At 37.8% G+C, this 19,223-nt stretch overlaps 1 protein-coding gene across 1 annotated transcript; it reads right to left on the bottom strand.

Moving 5' to 3' along the window:
- Window positions 1-516: 516 nt before the first annotated feature.
- On the bottom strand, window positions 517-6,500 carry LOC101796234 (arg8-vasotocin receptor-like). The gene is made up of 2 exons (XM_005019029.6): window positions 5,014-6,500; window positions 517-3,949 (listed from the first exon to the last, which is right to left on the bottom strand). Exons 1-2 carry the CDS (start codon window positions 5,927-5,929, stop codon window positions 3,750-3,752), a joined length of 1,116 nt encoding a protein of 371 aa, XP_005019086.2. The 5' UTR covers window positions 5,930-6,500; the 3' UTR covers window positions 517-3,749.
- Between the last annotated feature and the right edge of the window lie 12,723 nt (window positions 6,501-19,223).

Here is a 19,223-nt window from a genome sequence, read left to right on the forward strand (position 1 = left end):
ATACAGCCATGTCTGCATGCCACGTCTGCCTCACATAACAAACTCTGCCAATTCTAGCTTGGGTCTGCACATTAAGCCGCCAGTCTTCCCTCAGTAACACGGAGAAAGGAAAACTTTATTTGACCTGACAATCAGCTGTTATTGTCAGAACTACGCGATCAAAGTGAAATTGGCAGGACATTGCTTTGGCACCACCCTGAAAATTTGTCAGCATCATTTTATTGCAAGATTAAAGATAAATATTAATGTCCAAAACCTCTGACTTCAGTATTCACCACTTACAAGTATCTAAGTATCTGAACTGAGACAGGCAATGAAAACACAGCAGTGGTTCTGTAGAATAATAGAATTATCATAATATACCATGAAGACAGCAAAATATGCTGTTGTGTGTTTTTTTGTTGTTTGTTTGTTTGTTTTTTTCCTGTAGTAAATGCACACATAATTGATAGATCACATTGTCTTGGATTCTTGTTACCTGTGTAACAAAACACAATCATTCTTAGGAATGAACTTGAGTATTTTACTGAACTGTGCCTTTCCTCATTGGTAGCAAAACCCTGACAAGTTAAAAAATAAAACAAAACAACAACAAAATAAAAAATAGATAACCAGAAGCTATACCGCACTGCATGTATCAACAACATAGCAATTTACGTCAAGGGTATGAACTTGCAAACTTTGCATTTCTCTTTTGGAAATTATTTACACAAGAAATTGTAATCTAAGCATTGATGAGGAATGCTTTCATCTGATAACTGGCTTTTTTCATTTGCATGTGCTTCCACTGTGCCTGCAGAGACTTGTATATTCAAGTCTCTGATTCTCCTGTATGGATTAAACATCCTGGCCAGACTACAGGTATGTCTCAGAGTCATCCCTCATAATGAGACACTGTGATGCTTATTGGAAATCTGTGACATTGAATTAGAAAAGATACAGTCCAGCTAAAGAATCAAAACACAAAGAAAAATGAGAGCACAAGACAATCAAAATATAACTCCTAAGAAAATATTTGTGCAAAAATTTGCAAAAGGATTTTTTTTTGATATTTTAAAATGTCTTCTTCTTTAAAAACTAAAGAAATAACTTAATCAGGGGAAAAATAAATGGGGAAAAAAAAAAAAAAAAAAAGCTATCACTATGGAATTTCCATCATGGCAAGGCAAGCCATGGGGGCAGCCTGTGTCTTCTGAGGGGTTCTTCCTTGTAGAGCTTATTTTAGTTTATCTTCCCCCAAGCATAGACAAATAGGAAAGGAGTGGATAATGATCAGGATCCAGAAAATGCAGCCCAATACACTTCGCTATAAATAAATAAATAAATAAGCAGGAATACCTGCTGTTCAAATACATCTTGATGGAATAAATGTAGAAGTGTTTATATCCTGTAGTTTGACACTATGGTACAATAACCTTTGTTTTTATTCTTAGCAGCTGGACTGATCCTTGGGAGGGGAGAGGGGGTGAAGGGGGGAAAAAGATTTAAAAAATGAGAAATAAAGCACTTGAAGGCCTAAAATATCATTGTTTTAAGTATTACAGACAGTGATCCTTCATTGATTGTTTTAAAGAAGTTGTGGCATTTCATTCAGTACATGATCAAGATAACTGAAATGTTGACGTCTAATATTGCTCTAAGAGTTTTGTAGAACACATTGAGCTAGTTATTTGAGAAATCAAGCTCTACCAAAATATTTATAAATCCAATAACAACTATATGAGCAACACAGAAATGTAAGCAGCAGAAGTTACATTTTTTCACTTTCAGAAACCAGATAGGCTGGTGTAAACTGAAATGGCTCCATGGCAGTCTGTGGATAGTACTGTGACTTATGTCAGTTCTGGATCTGGATGACTATTTGCACATAATCCGAATACCTGTTTCCATGAAAATATATACCTTTTGAGGCTTTCAATGAATTTTGCTGCAAATTCAGTGGAACTAGAACACAGGTCATTCCTTGAAGCATTTCTATTTAACCACTGGATTAAGTCAACCGGAACAACATATCTGAGAGCTTATTTGAAATAAAGTCTTGGAAAGGGAATGGTTTAATGCAACAAATATCCCATCAGTAGTATGGACTAAATTTTGGACCTTGGTACCCCAAATAAGGAAACTGTGACTTAAGTTTGGTAATTGATCTAACTGGGACCATGTTGAGGGGTAGAATTAGTAAACATTAATTAAAGGGGGGGGCGGAATGGTGAATAAAAAAAAAAAAATAAATTATAACAGAGTCTTTATACAGATTCATCCCATTCCTGTCTGACTCTGGCGCTATCTTCACCCAGCCTCTTTCTCTTCCTTCTTGCTGGAGATTTTTCTAGCCATCTGGACTAGGATATACCAGCTTTTTCCACCCTAAAGAACAGCAGTACCGCTTTCTGGCCTATGTGGGAAATAGAAATGAGAGGATATTCAATCATATCAGCACACATTAACCTGAAGTGTAACTATTATTATACATTGCTGTTTCTCACATTTCAATCAGTATTTACGCAGTATTAGTTTGAGTACAACTTAAAGGCTATTAAAAAAATCTTTTGCTTTTCCTTTTAAATACAAGATTGAGAATGCTAGTAGTCATAAAAATGATGCTTGAATAGCACTGATATAGCATTGATATAATGTGGGCAGATGATATGCAAGCATCACCAAGAATCTCTGTGCATGCAGCTCTGGTCTCACCTGAAAGAACCTTGCTAATATTCCTTCCTTTCTGCTCTGATTACATTGTAGACATTGGGAGGGGAATAAATAGCTACCTGCATAAACACCCACACACTAGCAAGCAAATGGTGTTTTGAAATAAAGATATGCAGATTTATTTTTACCAGAAAGGTGAAATGATTGAATTTGAACCTGAAGGGGTTCTGAGCACATTCTGTCAAAAAATCACATGCCAGAACAAATAGATCTGAATACAACCTGCATAAAAATACACAGAATGCCAAATGGGAGTGTACACTCCTAGTGCATATTTTTATTTAAGGCATTTATACATATGTATATGTGTGGAGAGTTTCAGCTAACTGCTTGCACATCAAGAAATGCATGGGAGATAAAATCCCGTGTTGATGGCTTTGTAATAGGAAGCCACAAACCTGGAACGTCACTGTGCTGCTGACCTTCTGTGATTCACAACAGCATCAGACACTGAAGTAGGTGGTCAGTGTCACAAGGAAACTGAAATCTTTTTTATAAAAGGACAGTAAGCTGCTCAGAATTTTATACATGTGTATAAGGAGTTAATAAAAACAGGTATTAAAAAAAAAAAAAAAAAAAGACTTTCTGCTTATTTCTCAAGATTTGTCAAGCTGTCCCCCAATCACATTGGAATCACAAACAATTCAAAGTACAATTTTAAAACATATTCAAGTCTAATTATGTCAGATTCCTTTCCAACTATGTCTCAATTTGTTGGGTTAAGTTATAGAAAATTGCTACTTAAAAACCCAGAATCACAGAAGTAGTTTATGACACAAAATATCTGAAATATTTAACGTATCTTTCTCAGTCTTTGCAAGAATTCATTTTGATAACACAGTGGTGATGGAAGTATTGATTCAAGTTTGCACAACACAGAAACTTCTGCATATGCTACAGAACTGCAGAAAAATACATTTATACAACAAAAGGCAATTTTCCAGCTTCCTTATCCACAAAACAAGATACAATGGTAAAATATTGATATGTCCTGCAAACATGGCAAATGTAACAAAACAAGAAAAAACATTCAACATTTATGCAGAAGTAATGTTTTCCTCAGGGTCTCTGTCTACAAGATGAATGCTTCCTGTGATCACCGACTCTTCTTGAGCTGAGGTGTTCTCGAGCTGCTTATTTGTGCAATATGGGATGTGGCCACAAAAATACATGTAAATCCACGGGTTGGTACAACTATTTAAATTCCCAAGAAGCATGATAATGGTGAATGCTGAACCTGGAATGAAGTAGTTAAAGGAATAACAGTAAATAAAGCATTCATACAAGTAAGTAACATTTTCACAATCTGCTGCTTTCTGGTGTACCTGCTCATATATTAATGTTACAGTAATACTGGGAAAATACCAGTTTTTCAATGCCATTTGTAACTGTCTAGGGTATAAAGCACATTGCACTGTATGCATTTCAGAGTTAAATAGTTCTATATAGCTCTTTTTTGATAGCTGCATTACATTTAAAAGCTATTGCTAACCTGCTACACAGACACAGACAAACACATACATTGATATAACTATATGTAGGGTAATACTCAAATTCACACTGACAGAAAGAATTCTTAAAACAAAGATCAGATTTTTTTTATCAGACAGAGCTATTATTTATATATTTTAGGCTAATATCTTTAAATTTTCAATAGGTGAACTTAAACAATCTCACCTACAGAGAGCCTGCCTTCCACAAAGAGGCAAGTATAAGTTTGACATGATTAATCTTGTTTCCAGCATGATGTTCTTTGATATATCCACTAGGCTTTTATATATATATATATATATATATATATATATATATATAAAGAGCTGTTTCATGACTTTGAATTGTCTTGTACTGTACTACAGAGACTCATCAACATGATTTCAATATTCAAAAAAAAATCAGATTTCTTAGAACACCACTGTTCTATACATTAAATAAAAATATTTATTTTATTACATTGAATAATTAGCTACTTCTTTTCATCTCAAGAGCCCCAAATACTGCTGCTATACCATCTGAAACCTCCAAAAGTCTGAACTAAACCCTTGTCAGAGCATTACTTTCACTGCTGTTTGTTAATCACAGAATCATTCACCACACAAAACACACTTACTTACATTATGTTTTCATCACATAATATATGAAGTTCTCTGTATCTAATTCGATACAGTAGATAAATAATACAGTAATTTATTTTTAATCATACCCAAATGATCACAGGTAACTTTTACACAAAAACAAAGTCCACATGTAAAGCTATGTGCTAGCCTGCTATGAAATTATTAATGAGGATGGAGAGTATCTTACCTTCAGTAATGACACTTGGGAACCACACAGACCACAGCTGTGCAATGAAGAAAGGTGACCAGCAGAGAACATACGCAACAACTGTCACCACTGTCATTTTTACAGTCTTGATCATAGCCTTTGAAATACAGTTCACACTGCTTGCTCGGGATGGCAGGACTTGCTTCTGATTTGTTACTTCATATTCATTCTGTTTTTTCACATATATATTTCTTTTGATTATTTTGCAAATCTTAACCTGGCATGTGATAAGGACAGCTGAGGGAATGAAGAATATAACTACAAAAATCCAAGTCACGTATGCCCTAGGGCCCCATGGTTGAATAAATTCAGCCCAACATTCAAAGATGCCTGGAGATATCTCAGTCTTAGAAAAGATAAATACCTGTGGTAGGCTAAGAATCAAGGATATAGACCAGCTGGTGCAAATGGGAATGTTCCACAGAGCTCTCTTCTTTTGGAAAGTGACCATAGGGTAGCAAACTGCTTGATATCTGTCCACTGTCATGACCACTATCATGTAAGTGGAGGCAAACATGCCCAGCAATTGTAGATACTTGATAATTCTGCACAAGAAATCTGGCCCTATGAAAACATCTGTAATATCCCATATAAGCTGAGGCAGTACCTGAAAAAAGGCTACCACTAAGTCAGCTATGCTGAGGTGAAGCATGAATACATACATCCTAGAGAGCTTCTTTCTTCTTCTCCACAGCACCAAAATGAGAATAAAATTGCCCACAGACGCTGTCAGAAATATCACCCCCAGTACAGCAATCTCTACTTGAGCTAATTGCTCATCTCTCTCTGGTCTTCCAACAGGATCTGACTTATTTGTCAAACTCAGGAATCTGTGAGTAGAAGGACTTTCAGTCTGATGTGTGCTATCCTGCATAGGAAATGAAAAATTCTTCATAGTGCACGGAAGCTACTCACAGTAGCTGCTACTTGCGACTCAGGTTGACAGCTGTGAAGTGCTGGCTGGCGAATAAACCAGCACAGGTTCAGGTTTCAGGATATCTTCGAGCGAATCTCTTCCTGCTTGTGTGAACCAAAGCACTGGACTTGTGTCTCGATAAAATTCTGCCTTTGCTGGAGTGCAAAAAGGCTTTATATAGGCTCCGAGTCGAGCCTTATGTAACTCCAGAGTCATCTGGTAGGCTGCAGGGACCCGAGCCAATAGCAACGCGAGCCACACAATTGGGTGAAATACATAAATAAAAGGAGAACTTCACAGGCTCGACATAATTAAATTACTCACTTCAGTCAAAAGCCGAACTTGTAAATAGCTGCGGCCAAAATCATGCTCAAATGATATTACTCATGAGAGTTCGCTCGGATATTTTTTACGCAACCCAGGAGTGTGTGCTTCAGCTTAATCAGAAGGAATGTTTGGACGTAGACGGAAAGTTGGGCCCCTGAGCTCAGATGCATCGTAACTGCACTTCTCTGGGCTCCTGGGGCAAGACCACATCCTAAATGCAGCACAGACAAAGAGATATATTTTTCCATAGCTTTTTTTTTTTTTTTTTTCCTTTTGGAGGAGGGGTATCTAAGTCACCTTATTGTGAGGGGGAAGAAAAAATAATAATAATAATAAAAAAAAAACCTTTAACTGCCCTAAAAATAATCTTATTATTTCAAGAAAGGGGTTAAGCATGGATGTTTTGTGTTTTTTTTTTCTCTGCAAAATGAGAAATAACACGTGAAATAAATTACTTTTACTGGGACTGTGAGTCTACTGAGAATTTAATAGGAAAATAAGTAAAATTCAGTGGGAAATCCAACTGAGGAAAAGGTTTGTACAAGGAAACAGTTTCCTAGGGTCTCTATACTACTAGTGCTAAAGGCTGAGAGGTCATTTTTCACTATCTGATCCTTTTTATCTTTGTGGAGTAAGGCATATCATGACCACAAGAATTCCATTGTTCTTCGATCTTCCAGTGTAACTTTTGCATATTGGTAGTGGCAGATAAGAATAACAATTTTGATTTAATTTCATTTGTTCTTCCCTCAGTCTGTCCTCTTAATCACAAAAAGATGGATTTAATAAAATGAATTAATTCAATATGAAAGATAACACATATTGGTTCGCAACCTTGTCTGAAGCTAGAGCACTCATATCCTTTTGGATAAGGTCAGGGGACTGGTAATTTGAAGTTCTTCTGAAGAGGAAACTGATAAGGTTAAAAGTATACACGCTGTATGTATAGTACACTATACATCTACACTGATTTATCTTTGTGATCATGACTATGTTATAAAAGCAGCTGAAAGCTGAATAGACATCTTGAAACCGAATGTGTTCACATATCAACAAGGGTAGGGCAAAATTCATAAACAGGATGCTGAACTACAAAGGTTTATAAGAGCAGTGAGATCCCTTTTCTCTCTGTCTTTTTGCCCCTTCCATCCCAGCACGGGACTGATGTTAATATCTCAAGCAAGAGTAAGAGTATGAGAGCAGGCAACAGACAAGCAGAACAGCTTTGGTAAACTTCGCCACTGACGGCAGCTATTACAATCCTTATCCCAAATCTATCTGAACACTGCTGCAGCTGCGTGAGTCTACAACAGCTTTTTTTAATGACCATGTTGCAAAGGCTATGAATCGTAACAACTTAATCTAATATACTTGATTTATTATTATTATTTTTTCATAACTGGAGGCCGGTTTGTAACAAACTCGGATTGCTAAGGTTGTTTCTTTTTAGTTCCCCCCCCGGCCTGTAATCCATCCCAATTAGCAGAGAACAGCATGGCAAGAGAGTAAGGGAACAAATGTTCTTGCACTTACCCTCACACTCCCTCCACTCGGTAACTTCCAGGAGAATAACTGAGTTGGCCACAGCCCAAGAATCCCTGGCAATTATTCTGGTTGCAGACACTGTGCTGCAGAGCAGGCTGGCTGATCTCCAACTCTGGCTTCAGATGGAAACAAAATTTCAGGTGTGTGCTTCAAAATCATTTACCCTGGCATCCTCACTCCATGAGTTAACAAAAAGCCAGGTGTGATCTTTGTTCTTCTAGCAGCAGACAGGGTAAACATCTACATCCAGGCAGTGCTGGGACTAAGTGGGTTGAAGCAGGAACATGCTGAATAAAAACTAAGCCCAGGGTCAGGCATGGAAGTTAAATTTACACTTTGTGATCTGAAAGATGATGAAGGAATCATACGTAAAAAGACTACGGTATGAAACACGAGTCACTTCTGGGATAGTATCAAAAGACTAACCAGCATACAGTACCAGAATCAAATCTGTATGATTTTCACAGGGCTTAGTGTATGGGTAGATGTATTTCGAGCAAATGTGCTTTATCACCTACACCTAGAACAAGATCCCTGGGAACACGCAGCTCTTCAGAGGTGTGCACACAGCCACAGCACACACCGTCTGGGCAGCACATGTGCTGTAATGGGTGTCAGTATGTGGACATGGGCTGAAGGGCAAGCACACTGCAACACGTCGGCCTTTGCTGTGTTTATAGAAAGGGAGGTGGTGCTCCTCGGACAAACTGTCCTAGTGATGTAAGACTCCACTCCATCTTGCATATAATTAGTTCAATATATGTTAATGGTTTCATAACTTTATAATTGTGCCCTTTCCAGTTTTTTCATCCATGCTAGCTGACATTTAGGATAATGTTATACTGAAATTGATTCCACTCTGGGAATATAACTCTCTGAGAAAAGGAAAACAGAATAACAGATGAAAGTGTTTAAGCAGTCTTAGCTGTTCTTTTACTCCGATAGTTCCTTCTCCCGTTGCCCAGCTTTGCTTCATTCCCAACCATATCTGTCCAAGTTAAATTCTTTCCCTAAATTATTTACTTTCAGTAGTCTGGGAAGACACATTTTAATTAACTTCTGCTGATTTTCTCAGTATGGGCTCTCATCTAATGTTTGTCAGCTAGCTTGTTTGGAGGGATTCAGCTCACAGATTAATGCACTTAAATGAGGTGTCTGCTTAGAACTCCAGAATCACACGTCTGAAGTGTGTCCTTCAGACTGGAAGGCCTCCCGGGCCTCTTGTCCAACCTCCTGCTCGAAGCAGGGTCAACACTGAATTCAGACCAGTTCAATCAGGTCTTAAAAACCTCCAAGAGCACAGATCCCACAACCTCCCTGAGTAGCCTGTTCTGAACAATTATTGTCACTGTGGAAAATCTTTCCTTATATGCTCTACTGGGCCCTGCACTTAAGGCCCATGCTTTAGTGGTGAATGGTATGATGCAGACGATGTTCCAGACTGTCAGAAGATATATGATTATTTGCTACATAAAATATGAGGCTCCATGGCATGAAGGAGAGGAGGGACCTCTTCACAGACAGGATGTGTGCAGCATGCTGGGGGAAGAGCTCTCTGATACTACACAAAAGAGGGATTCCCAACATCTGAAGGGACTAAGAGTTAAGATTTACTTGCTACCTGTAGTCTCTTTTATCCTACCTTACTAAAACAGCTATTTGACCACATCCATTACTGTTGGGCTTTACTCAAGAGAGGAGCCAGCATCACCTCTCTCCTCCTCACCCCCATGCAGAGAACAAGCCCAGCACACTCAGCCTCCCCTAACAAGTTACGTTTTCCAGACCTCCAAACATCTTCATGGCCCTATGCCAAGCTCACTCAAACTCATCGGCATCTTTCCTGTACTGGGACTCCAAAACTGGTGGCAGTATTCAAGGCACAGAATAAAAAGTGTTAATTAAAGGTGAATAACTACTTCCTCTGACCTACAGATTACATGTGAGCTATGTTTCTCAACTCCCATCACAGACAAAAAACATATCAAGCCTTCAGCTAAGTGCTTAAACATAGGTATCGAGTACCCTTTAAGTTTCCTTAGTGACATTGCCCAAGATTCATCTAGCATAGAATTTACCCTACCATTGTGTAAGGACTGTGGAAAAAATTAACTTCTAAAATCTTTTCATGGACTTTCTTCAGTGTATTGGTTCTCAAATTTATCTTGGAAATGATATATAGCCCACTGTTCTGTTATTTCTGTGATTTGCAAAATTCCAACATTATTCAAACAATCATTCCTTCCTTTATCTTTCCTCTAGCATTTGATACTTTATATCTGTGGTACTGTCAGGTAATCCATCCTAATTTATTGAGGCTATATAAGATGTTAAGTCAGGTAAACATTTTTTTTCTGTACCTGTAGCTGGGTAATGACTTCAAGACACTTTGGTTTTCAAGAAGATATTTTCAAAGGTAGCATTAGGCAAACCTCAGCCATAACTTCTCCTATGGCTACAATACTGATTGTATTAGCCTGAGTACCTTAATCATAAAATCATAGAATTACAGAAATATTGGTTGGAAGGGACATCCTGAGGTCTTCCTCCAGAGTATAACTACCTATTGAAGTGGCCCTATCACTCGTTCAGGTCCGACACAGTTTTCAGTCAAGTCTTGAATTCCATTAAGTACAGAAAATCTACCTCTACGGGAAGCTTCTTCCAGTGCTCTTGGTGAAGAATTATTTCATAATGCTCATTCAGAGACTCATTCATTGGCTGCTGTTGCATCATCTGCCACCATTGAGAAGAATTTTGTTCCATTAATTCTGTAGCTGTTCTTAAAGCATTTATAGGCTGGTATAAGCTCACTCCTGAAAAACATCTTTGCCAGAATAAATAATATCTGTCTTCCAAAAACTGCATGAATTGCTCAATGTATTGCAGATATTCTTTGCCAAGCCAGGCACGAAATATATGCTGACGTAGAATTACATGCATTTCAGTGTTAAAAGCAACAACAACAACAGCAAAAGCCTTCTAAAGATCATCAGCTGTTTCATCTCATGGCAGACATTATTTATTAAATACAACTTCTGAATATTATAGGATTGCACTCTTTTATTCTGGAATCCATAAACAAGTTATAAAAACTTCCTATTTAAGAAAAGATCAAGTGGAAAACACCGTTGTCTGCTTTTGATTTAAGAAATACAGGTATGGCTCTTTTCCCTGTGATATTCTGTAAATCTAAAGAGCTACTAGATACTACTGTACTCATTAAATCACAAAGAACAATTACATAAGAAACGTAAATTTTTGCGTAGTTGGCTACATCACCAAAGGATTTTGGAGAAATCAAAACTGATTTCCTAAGTGATGATGTGATTCCATTTCTTTTAAAACCTCCAAATCTAAAAAACAACTGCCTTAGATCATGTAAGGTGGAAAAGACAAGTGTGCAGTGAAAGATTCAGTTATCAAAAATATAGTAAAAATATTGACTTCTTAATATATTTTTATATAAAACATTTACTTAGTAATACAGGGGACATAAACAGATTTAGCATAGTGTTGCATGAAATTGCTGTAGTGACAGAGAATACATTCTAGAAAATGCATTAAGTAGTGTAAATGTATAAATGTATACTAGTAGCAAAAAAAAAAAAAAAAAAAAAGAAACTCCTTTTGGAAGTAGTACAATTTCTAGCACATGGATTCTTTCACTTACAAGATGAGTGAAAATTGCATAAGTACTGTTCAAGGATTTAGCCTGTAGTATGGATGTGTTTAGAACAAGGTAAATTAATATTTTTCAATATTAAAACATGGTTTATTTCTAGATTCTTTCTAGCATATAAATTACTTCATTTTAAGTCATCTTTACCAGACTAAAATTTTGTACACCATTTTGCTGCTGTATTGTTACAGTTCTGGTTTCTTTTTAAAACAAACAAGTGAAAACCAAACAAAACCAACCAACCAAACAAAGAAAAACACCACTAATTTAATACTTACATAACACACAAGGTTCTTTGGACCAGGCATAATGATTCACTCCAGCCCTACATAGTCAGGAAGTTATTAGAGAGGGACTATGGAAGTAAAGCAGCCTCAAACGCAACAGAGAAATCAAAGGTGCCAACTAAAGACAGAGAAAAATATACTGAAAACAATATTGCAGAAAGAATGCATTCAGTTATGCAATACAGGCAGCTGCTAACGCTTGTCACAACACGATAAGACACAAAATGAGGAATAGTGTCAATAACTCTATTCCTCAGAAAGAATTAAGCTTTGATTTGGACAAAAGAACTTTTGAGCAAGAAGCAGAACTTTTAGGAAAGCCAAAAGACTATTAGAAAATACATCTGAACAACCCAAAATCTCATCAATTTTCAATCCAGATAGACTACAAACTACCTTAAATTTTCAAATTAACATTGTAGTGAACATAGGAAAATATTTTGTCCTGCTAAACTTGTTTATATGGTGAAATTGAAATTCAAACCCTTCAAAGTGGACCAGGCTCTTAGTTGTGCACATGCTTATGTTTCGTGTGCATGTGTGCACGTGTGTGCCTATAAATGTATGTGTGTGCAAAAGCTGCTCCCCTATACACAGCCTGGATGCCTTTCATTTGTGAAACTGTGTTCAGATGAGTGTGCTAATGCTGCATTTAAAGGAAAGAAGAGTTACTTCAGTAAGACCAAAAGCTACATAACAAAAAAAAAAAAAAAAAAAAAGTCTTTAAATCCTCAAAATGTTGGACTGAAACACATCAAATTACTATTATTACTCTTAGGCAATATTTTGGACCAAGACTCTCCTAAACTAAGTGCAGTAGAAATTTGCCATGGGCATTAAAGCTGGAGAAAAAACAATAGGTATTGACCTCCTCTGACTTGTAACTCGTATATTGTAGGTACTCGTCACAGAACAGTAACACTAACTACGTAAATTACTACGTGCCTCTTTTTAATCCCTGAGGACATTATGTTCGAAAGAATAACTTTTTAACCTGTTTCAAAAAAACTTTAAACTTTATTATTCACAGTGCTGACCTCATCCTTTGTGCATGTTTCTGATTTCAAAGCTGTTACTGACAGCAGTGTGAGTCCCACTTGGCCTGAAGACTATAACCGGTTTGCTTAATTCACGTAATTGAATTGCTGTGGTAGAATTGTTTTCCACAGCTTGTAGATCATTCTCTAAATAACACCTTCTTCTCATAGCAGCTGTAAAAATTTGTGCAACTTCAATAAATAGTGTTTAGTGGTACAATACTAAGCTTTTACTAGTATTTCGACAACTTTCATCAGGCTACTTTAAGTTGAGACATAAATAAATCATTATAAATTAGGTACGTAGGCTTCTTCCAAAACCTATCTTTTTCATTTGCTGCATTCCAGACAGTCTGGATTCTTCATTAAGATACTAAATGGCCTGCCAGCTCACCTGCCACCAGTGCTGTGGAAAACAATTGACAGATACGGATACCCACAGGAACCTTACTGAGGCTCTCGACAGAGCTAAGAAAAATGGAGAAATAATGTGTAACTTCAGGAGAAGGAGCTCTGGTTTACAGATGGAATGGTTTTGAAGAAGACTGACAAAGTACTTCTTCCATAGATGAGAAGTTATAAACAGATCTTTTGAACAAAGGGAGAAATGCTAAGATGGAACCCGGTATAGTACTTCGTGGCCTGGTGCAAAGGTCAGACATTTCAATGTTTGAATTAAAAATAAATAGCAGTGAGTCTGTTTCTCATTGTCTGATTCAGACAATACTGAATCAGCAATAGCAAACAATGAGGACAGTGAATTAATTCCAGTGTACCTAAAGAGACTGTGTGCTTTGACCTCTTACATTCATGCCAAGAGTGTTGTCTGACACTTACACAATCTCTCAACCAGATGCTGCAGTAATGAAATTCACTTCTATCAGTTCTCGAGTGCTGAAAAATAACAGAGCAACTATTATAGTAATCACAGTGGGCTGCAAAGGATTTGTAATATGACCTCTAGCATGGGACTGAATTACAAATTCTAAGTAATCTCCTGCATTATTCATAATTACAATATAATTATTTGATTACTGCATTCTTATTTTTAGCGGCTTGATTTGTAGAATGCACAAAAGCTCTGGTCAAGGCCAGAGACCATTGACTATGAGCTGTGGAGACACAGGAAATCAGAGATGGCTATAAACTATAAAGAACTTTATATATCAATAGAATTGCAAACCCTGATTTAGGGATCCAAACTCCTTATATTGTGTGGGAAGCAGGAAACTGCTTGGAAGTAGCAAAGTACGAAAATGAACAGGAGGAGGCATAGCTGAAATCCTATATCCAAACTATAATCTAGAGTCTTAACTCCCAACAAGAGTCTAGTATCTTTACCTACTGAAAACACAGAGGCTGTAATTCTAAAGGTGTCTTACAACTATTCCTTCAAGGAGCACACTGGGACTCATCCAATTCCTTTAAATGGGGTAAAAAAATGAAGATCCCTGGGTAGAGAGAGGAGGAATGGCAGGAATAGGAGAAAAGAGGAAAAGGAATAAGGGCACTGACAATATCTAGTCTAACACTATCCTGAATAGAATACTTGTCCAGGTGATGCAAGAGAATAGGTTCAGTGCTATTTTCAGCCTGAAAAGGCTTAAATACATACTTCTGATTCCCTAAGATAATTTCTTGTTTATTGTTTTATTTGCAATGTGGAACATAAAATGCTTTCTTCACCTCTTGTTGAAACTAGATGACTATGCAGAAAAGAATGGAAGGTTCATGGAACCAAGAAGAAACCTTGGAAACCAGAGAGAATCTTTAACAGTCCCTTCCAACTCAAACTATTCCATAATTCTATGAAAAAGGGACACAACTCTACAGCCTTGTGGCTAAAACACTCTGATGGGAACGGGAAGGCCATGCTGGTGTTTGGTCTTGTATGTGCATTTTATACCAAAATTTATTGTTTAAGAATCTGAAGAACCAAGACCAGAAGCTATGGCCATCCTTGTAGGTGACTTCCTAAATGTGAGGCAGAAAAACCATGTTTAGTTTTGCACTTACCTTCTGCTCCAGTACATTTACTGTTCTCATTTGGAACAACCCCAATAGGAAAGACACAATGAGAATAACTGAAGTCTTCTCTGATTATAGTTTATTTGGTTGCATGCACTGCACGCTGCATCACTGAAGGCAGCTAGGCTGGCATGGAACCTGTGCAGCTACAGCAGCAGCACGAAGAGGGAAAGATCAGGTTTGACTTGGTGTGACCTGTCACAGCTCTAGTACTGTACATGCACACCACGATGAAGCCTGTACTGGTTACCAGACCTACAAATGAACCACCCATCTATGCATAACAGGCAATGCAATACAGGTTCCTGTACAGCAATCTGGGACTCTCACCTTAGCTAACAGAACCTGGTGCATGCACAGAGAGCAAATGCTGTCTCCATGGTGCAGACAGCAGCCCACAGCCTGCGAGCAGTTGCACTCATGTGGTGCTACAGCTAGATTAATTTACATTTTGACAAATGGTTGAGCATGGACGTACTCTCAGGGACTCTGATCCTCGTGCTAAAGGAATTGCCAAACACTTCTTTTGGAAGATACATCTGGGAGAGGAATGGGGTAACAGCCCAAAATATTAACTGGCTGATAGGTGAACTGATGACATGGTATTTATGACAGCAATTTCCATGAAATTGAGCTGCCTCCTTAATAAATGTCACTTCTGTATTACTTTCTGAGATTCAATAAGGAGCAAAGCAGCCTATTTAGTTTAGAAAAATTATGTAAGATTAAAAATACTAGGTTTTATATAAGGTTTTATATTGCCTTCTTCCTGAATACACTGAAGGCAATTACACAACCATGAGACCACCTGGCAGGGACAGTTGTCTCTGAAAGTTTCTCTTCTGGTTGAGTTGTTTAAGCCTTCTTAAGGTTTCAAGATTTTTTTGTCATTCTTTGAAAAGATAAAAATATTGAAGGGATGTAACTGAGATAAAAAAGCAATAAGAAAATAATGTAGAAATGTTCCACTTGATTTTTTGCAGTATTTGTGCCAAAAAAAAATATATCCAAATGAAAGGCTGCAGGAAGTGTCCAAGCTGTCATAAGTATCTGTGTCCCATAGTCTTTGTTCTTATTATTTTGAGAACTCTCAGTGTATGTTCAGTCAAGTCACAAATTATTTTTTCAATATTGTATCTCCAAAAAAAAGGGGAAATGTTTTCTCATTTTTGTCTGCCATCTAGTGTTTAAAAGCAGAATGCCTGTGTTCTGCATTTAGAAAGCTGAAAAAACTGGAGCACTACACAGCTTCTGCCTGTCATGCTACGTTGATGAAAACAAAAAACTGCATTTTCCCTAAGGCTTAATTAAGATGTTACATTTAAGCAGTTATCTTGGATACCATTACTAGTAGAATACTACTCTAACAATTTATGTTAATTTGTCCTAGTGCTTTGAAATCCTTGGGATATTTTTTTTTTCAGTTTGTTTGAGTGTCTTAGATGATTGTGCTGCATTTCCAGGATACCATCCATAATCGACTCAGCAAGTGATTAAAAAAAAAAGTCTGTATATGCCCAAATGGCATATAATAGGGGTCCAAAGTAATGGGCAGAGCCTCACTTTGGTGCTGATCCATGCCACAGGATGTGGAGTGTCATGGAGTTGAGGAATCAGTCCAAGAGTTAGGAGTCAATCCAATGGTTCAGTGAAGCTTCAACTTGCTTAGGATAAGAAAGAAGTGCAGCACTGGAGGAGGGAGATAGGTGAAGATGGAGGAGAGGGAAAGGGAGAGAGAGGGAGAGGGAGAGGGAGAGGGAGAGGGAGAGGGAGAGGGAGAGGGAGAGGGAGAGGGAGAGGGAGAGGGAGAGGGAGAGGGAGAGGGAGAGGGAGAGGGAGAGGGAGAGGGAGAGGGAGAGGGAGAGGGAGAGGGAGAGGGAGAGGGAGAGGGAGAGCTCCATCTGGGGTAAAAATCAGACCCTTTTTATATCCTTGAGATAGTCTCAGGTTACCTATGTAAATGCCCGTCAAATAGCAATGAAGAGTAAAATTTAATTTTGTAAGGAATTCCAGAATGTATTCATTTCAGTGTATCTGTTCCACCTTTTATAGTGAAGGAGACTGTAAGGAAACAGAAAACTTTCATATATCGTAGATCAGAAAAGAGAACCCTAGAAAGACAAAGTTTGGAGCAATTACTTCTGGTAAATACCCATTTCTTATCCAACTGCCTCACGATGCAATGCATGATGACTTTCTTCACAACCAGCAGTCCAAGGCATACATATAATTGTGAATGCTATAAATAATTCTTGAAATTTAAAAGTATAGTGTAACTATAAATGGGCACAGAATGGACACAATAGTCTGGCTTTGAAATGTCAGAAATCACATACATCAAAGAACAATTCTTCTTTCATTAAAGCAGGAAGATTTACCACAATTTTTGAGCTATAATTTGATTTACAGTTTGCATCTTATCTACAAAAACATGCATGAGCATATACATTGGGAAAACATTTTGAAAACTTTATTTAAAAAAACATAGAAATAAATTACAGGAACAGCACTAATTAAAATCAAACTACTTTAAGTATTATCCTAAACTGGAAACAGTCACAATTTAAGCGACCATTCTGACAAAGTTTAAGCATTGGGAATGCAATCTAATAGAGATCAGCAAACAAAATTTTGATAATCACAACAAATCCTTCTTTGAGGCTTTTCATAGAAAGTATTGAAGCAAAAGTAATTTTTAAATAGCTAATGTACATCCTATTAAAATTAAAATACATCTTAAAATGTGATAAATGTGTTCATTTACTTATTATATAAAAAGTACTGTAAGTGGAGATAGCCACTTGCATGCTTCAGATAGACTCACCTTTCTTACCTAAAAAGCAGGCAGTTAGTCAAATGGGATGAATCAACTCTCCTTTAACTATAAGAAGAACTCACAAAATTAGCCTAGTGGAGCTGTCTATCTTTTAGATAAATGAATTGAAATCAACTCTTCTTAAGGTCCCCTCCACAGCAAAGAAAAGTCTAAGCTCTCAAACTGTTTGAGAAGGTGTGGACGCAGAATTTGTACATGGGAATACATGAATGTATGCCTTTTTGTCCAGTGTTTTCTTAGTTCTTTTGCTGATTTGTGTGGTTGTTTTGCAAACCTGATGAATCACAGGCCTCTGAACACATCAGATCAGACAGGTACAGCCATCCTCAGGGAGACCTGTGTGGCAAGAATGTCTGGGTTTGCAATTAGACTTGAAATGTGAAATCCCTGAATCTTTTCCTTAGGACAGGTATGAATCACAGTGGTATATACATGTTGTACATATCTCTGTGGTAAAATGAACGCCTGAGCAAGCACAGAAAGGAATTTTACAAAGACCTTATGGGAAAAAGGTGACTGTTCAGAGCTATGTAAAGGTAAAAGGGACCGCATTATAAACCACATAATTTGCCAGTCAAAGAAAGGCAGGATATGCACGGGCAGCCTGTGGCCAAACTTGCTTCTTACTGAAGTTGTTGATCTTGTTTTGCGTAATTCTTTGTTACCATAAGAATGCAATTTATCCTACTAAATGCCAGCTCAGACTCTTGCTTTAGATGGGCAACTGCTTCTTAAGCCATGGTACAAGATCCACCCTGATTCACCAGGCAGACAAACAAGGAGGAGTCCTGGGGCATGCAGAACGGCAGGTGCAGCAAGGGAAGCTGCTTAGCCTAACACCCCTGGCAAAGAAACTACTCTTGTACCATAGCCTAAAATCTACCAGTACTGTGTGTTCTCATAGCAATAAGTGGCCTTTACCTAAAGAAACTCACAAAACAATGGGCTACCTGCTACCTGCATTACAACTACCTGAAAGCAGGTTGCAGTGAGGAGGGTGTCAGTCTCTTTTCTCAAGTGACAAGTGTCAGGAAAAAAATTCTTAGTGGAGAGGGTGGTCAAGCACTGGGAAAGGCTGCCCGGGGAATTGGTGGAGCCCCTATCCTTAGATGGATGGATGCAGTGCTGAGGGACATGGTTTAGTGATGGGACTCAGTAGGTCAGGCTGAGAGTTAGACTCGATGACCTTTAAGTCATTCCCAACCTAGATGATTCAATGATTCATTTGGTTTAAAAACAAACCTTACAATATATAGTGAAATCACACAACAAACTAAAGAATAGCCCACAGGTCTTAAAAACATTTGCCAGCAGTAGGCCATCACTAAATAATACAGATAGGTATTCATCTATGGACAGGGAGTGCAGACCACACCTGCAGAAGACTGACACAGTCCAGAAAGCAGCTACCTGAAGAAGACCTTGGAGAGATCTGAGTAATTGGGTGCGACCTGTTGGTGTGCTGTGCCATGGAGATTCTGGACAACAAGCAGCTCTCAGAGCCAACAAGCAGCTCTCAGAGCCACTGAGC

This window comes from Anas platyrhynchos, chromosome 1 (assembly GCF_047663525.1).
Source record: "Anas platyrhynchos isolate ZD024472 breed Pekin duck chromosome 1, IASCAAS_PekinDuck_T2T, whole genome shotgun sequence".
Classification (NCBI taxonomy): Eukaryota; Metazoa; Chordata; class Aves; order Anseriformes; family Anatidae; genus Anas; species Anas platyrhynchos.

Coding starts and splice junctions, on each gene's coding strand:
- LOC101796234 (XM_005019029.6), bottom strand. CDS start 5,929: ATGAAGAATTTTTCATTTCCTATGCAGGATAGCACACATCAGACTGAA. Junction 3,950..5,013: donor CCCAAGTGTCATTACTGAAG/GTAAGATACTCT, acceptor ACTTCATTCCAG/GTTCAGCATTCACCATTATC.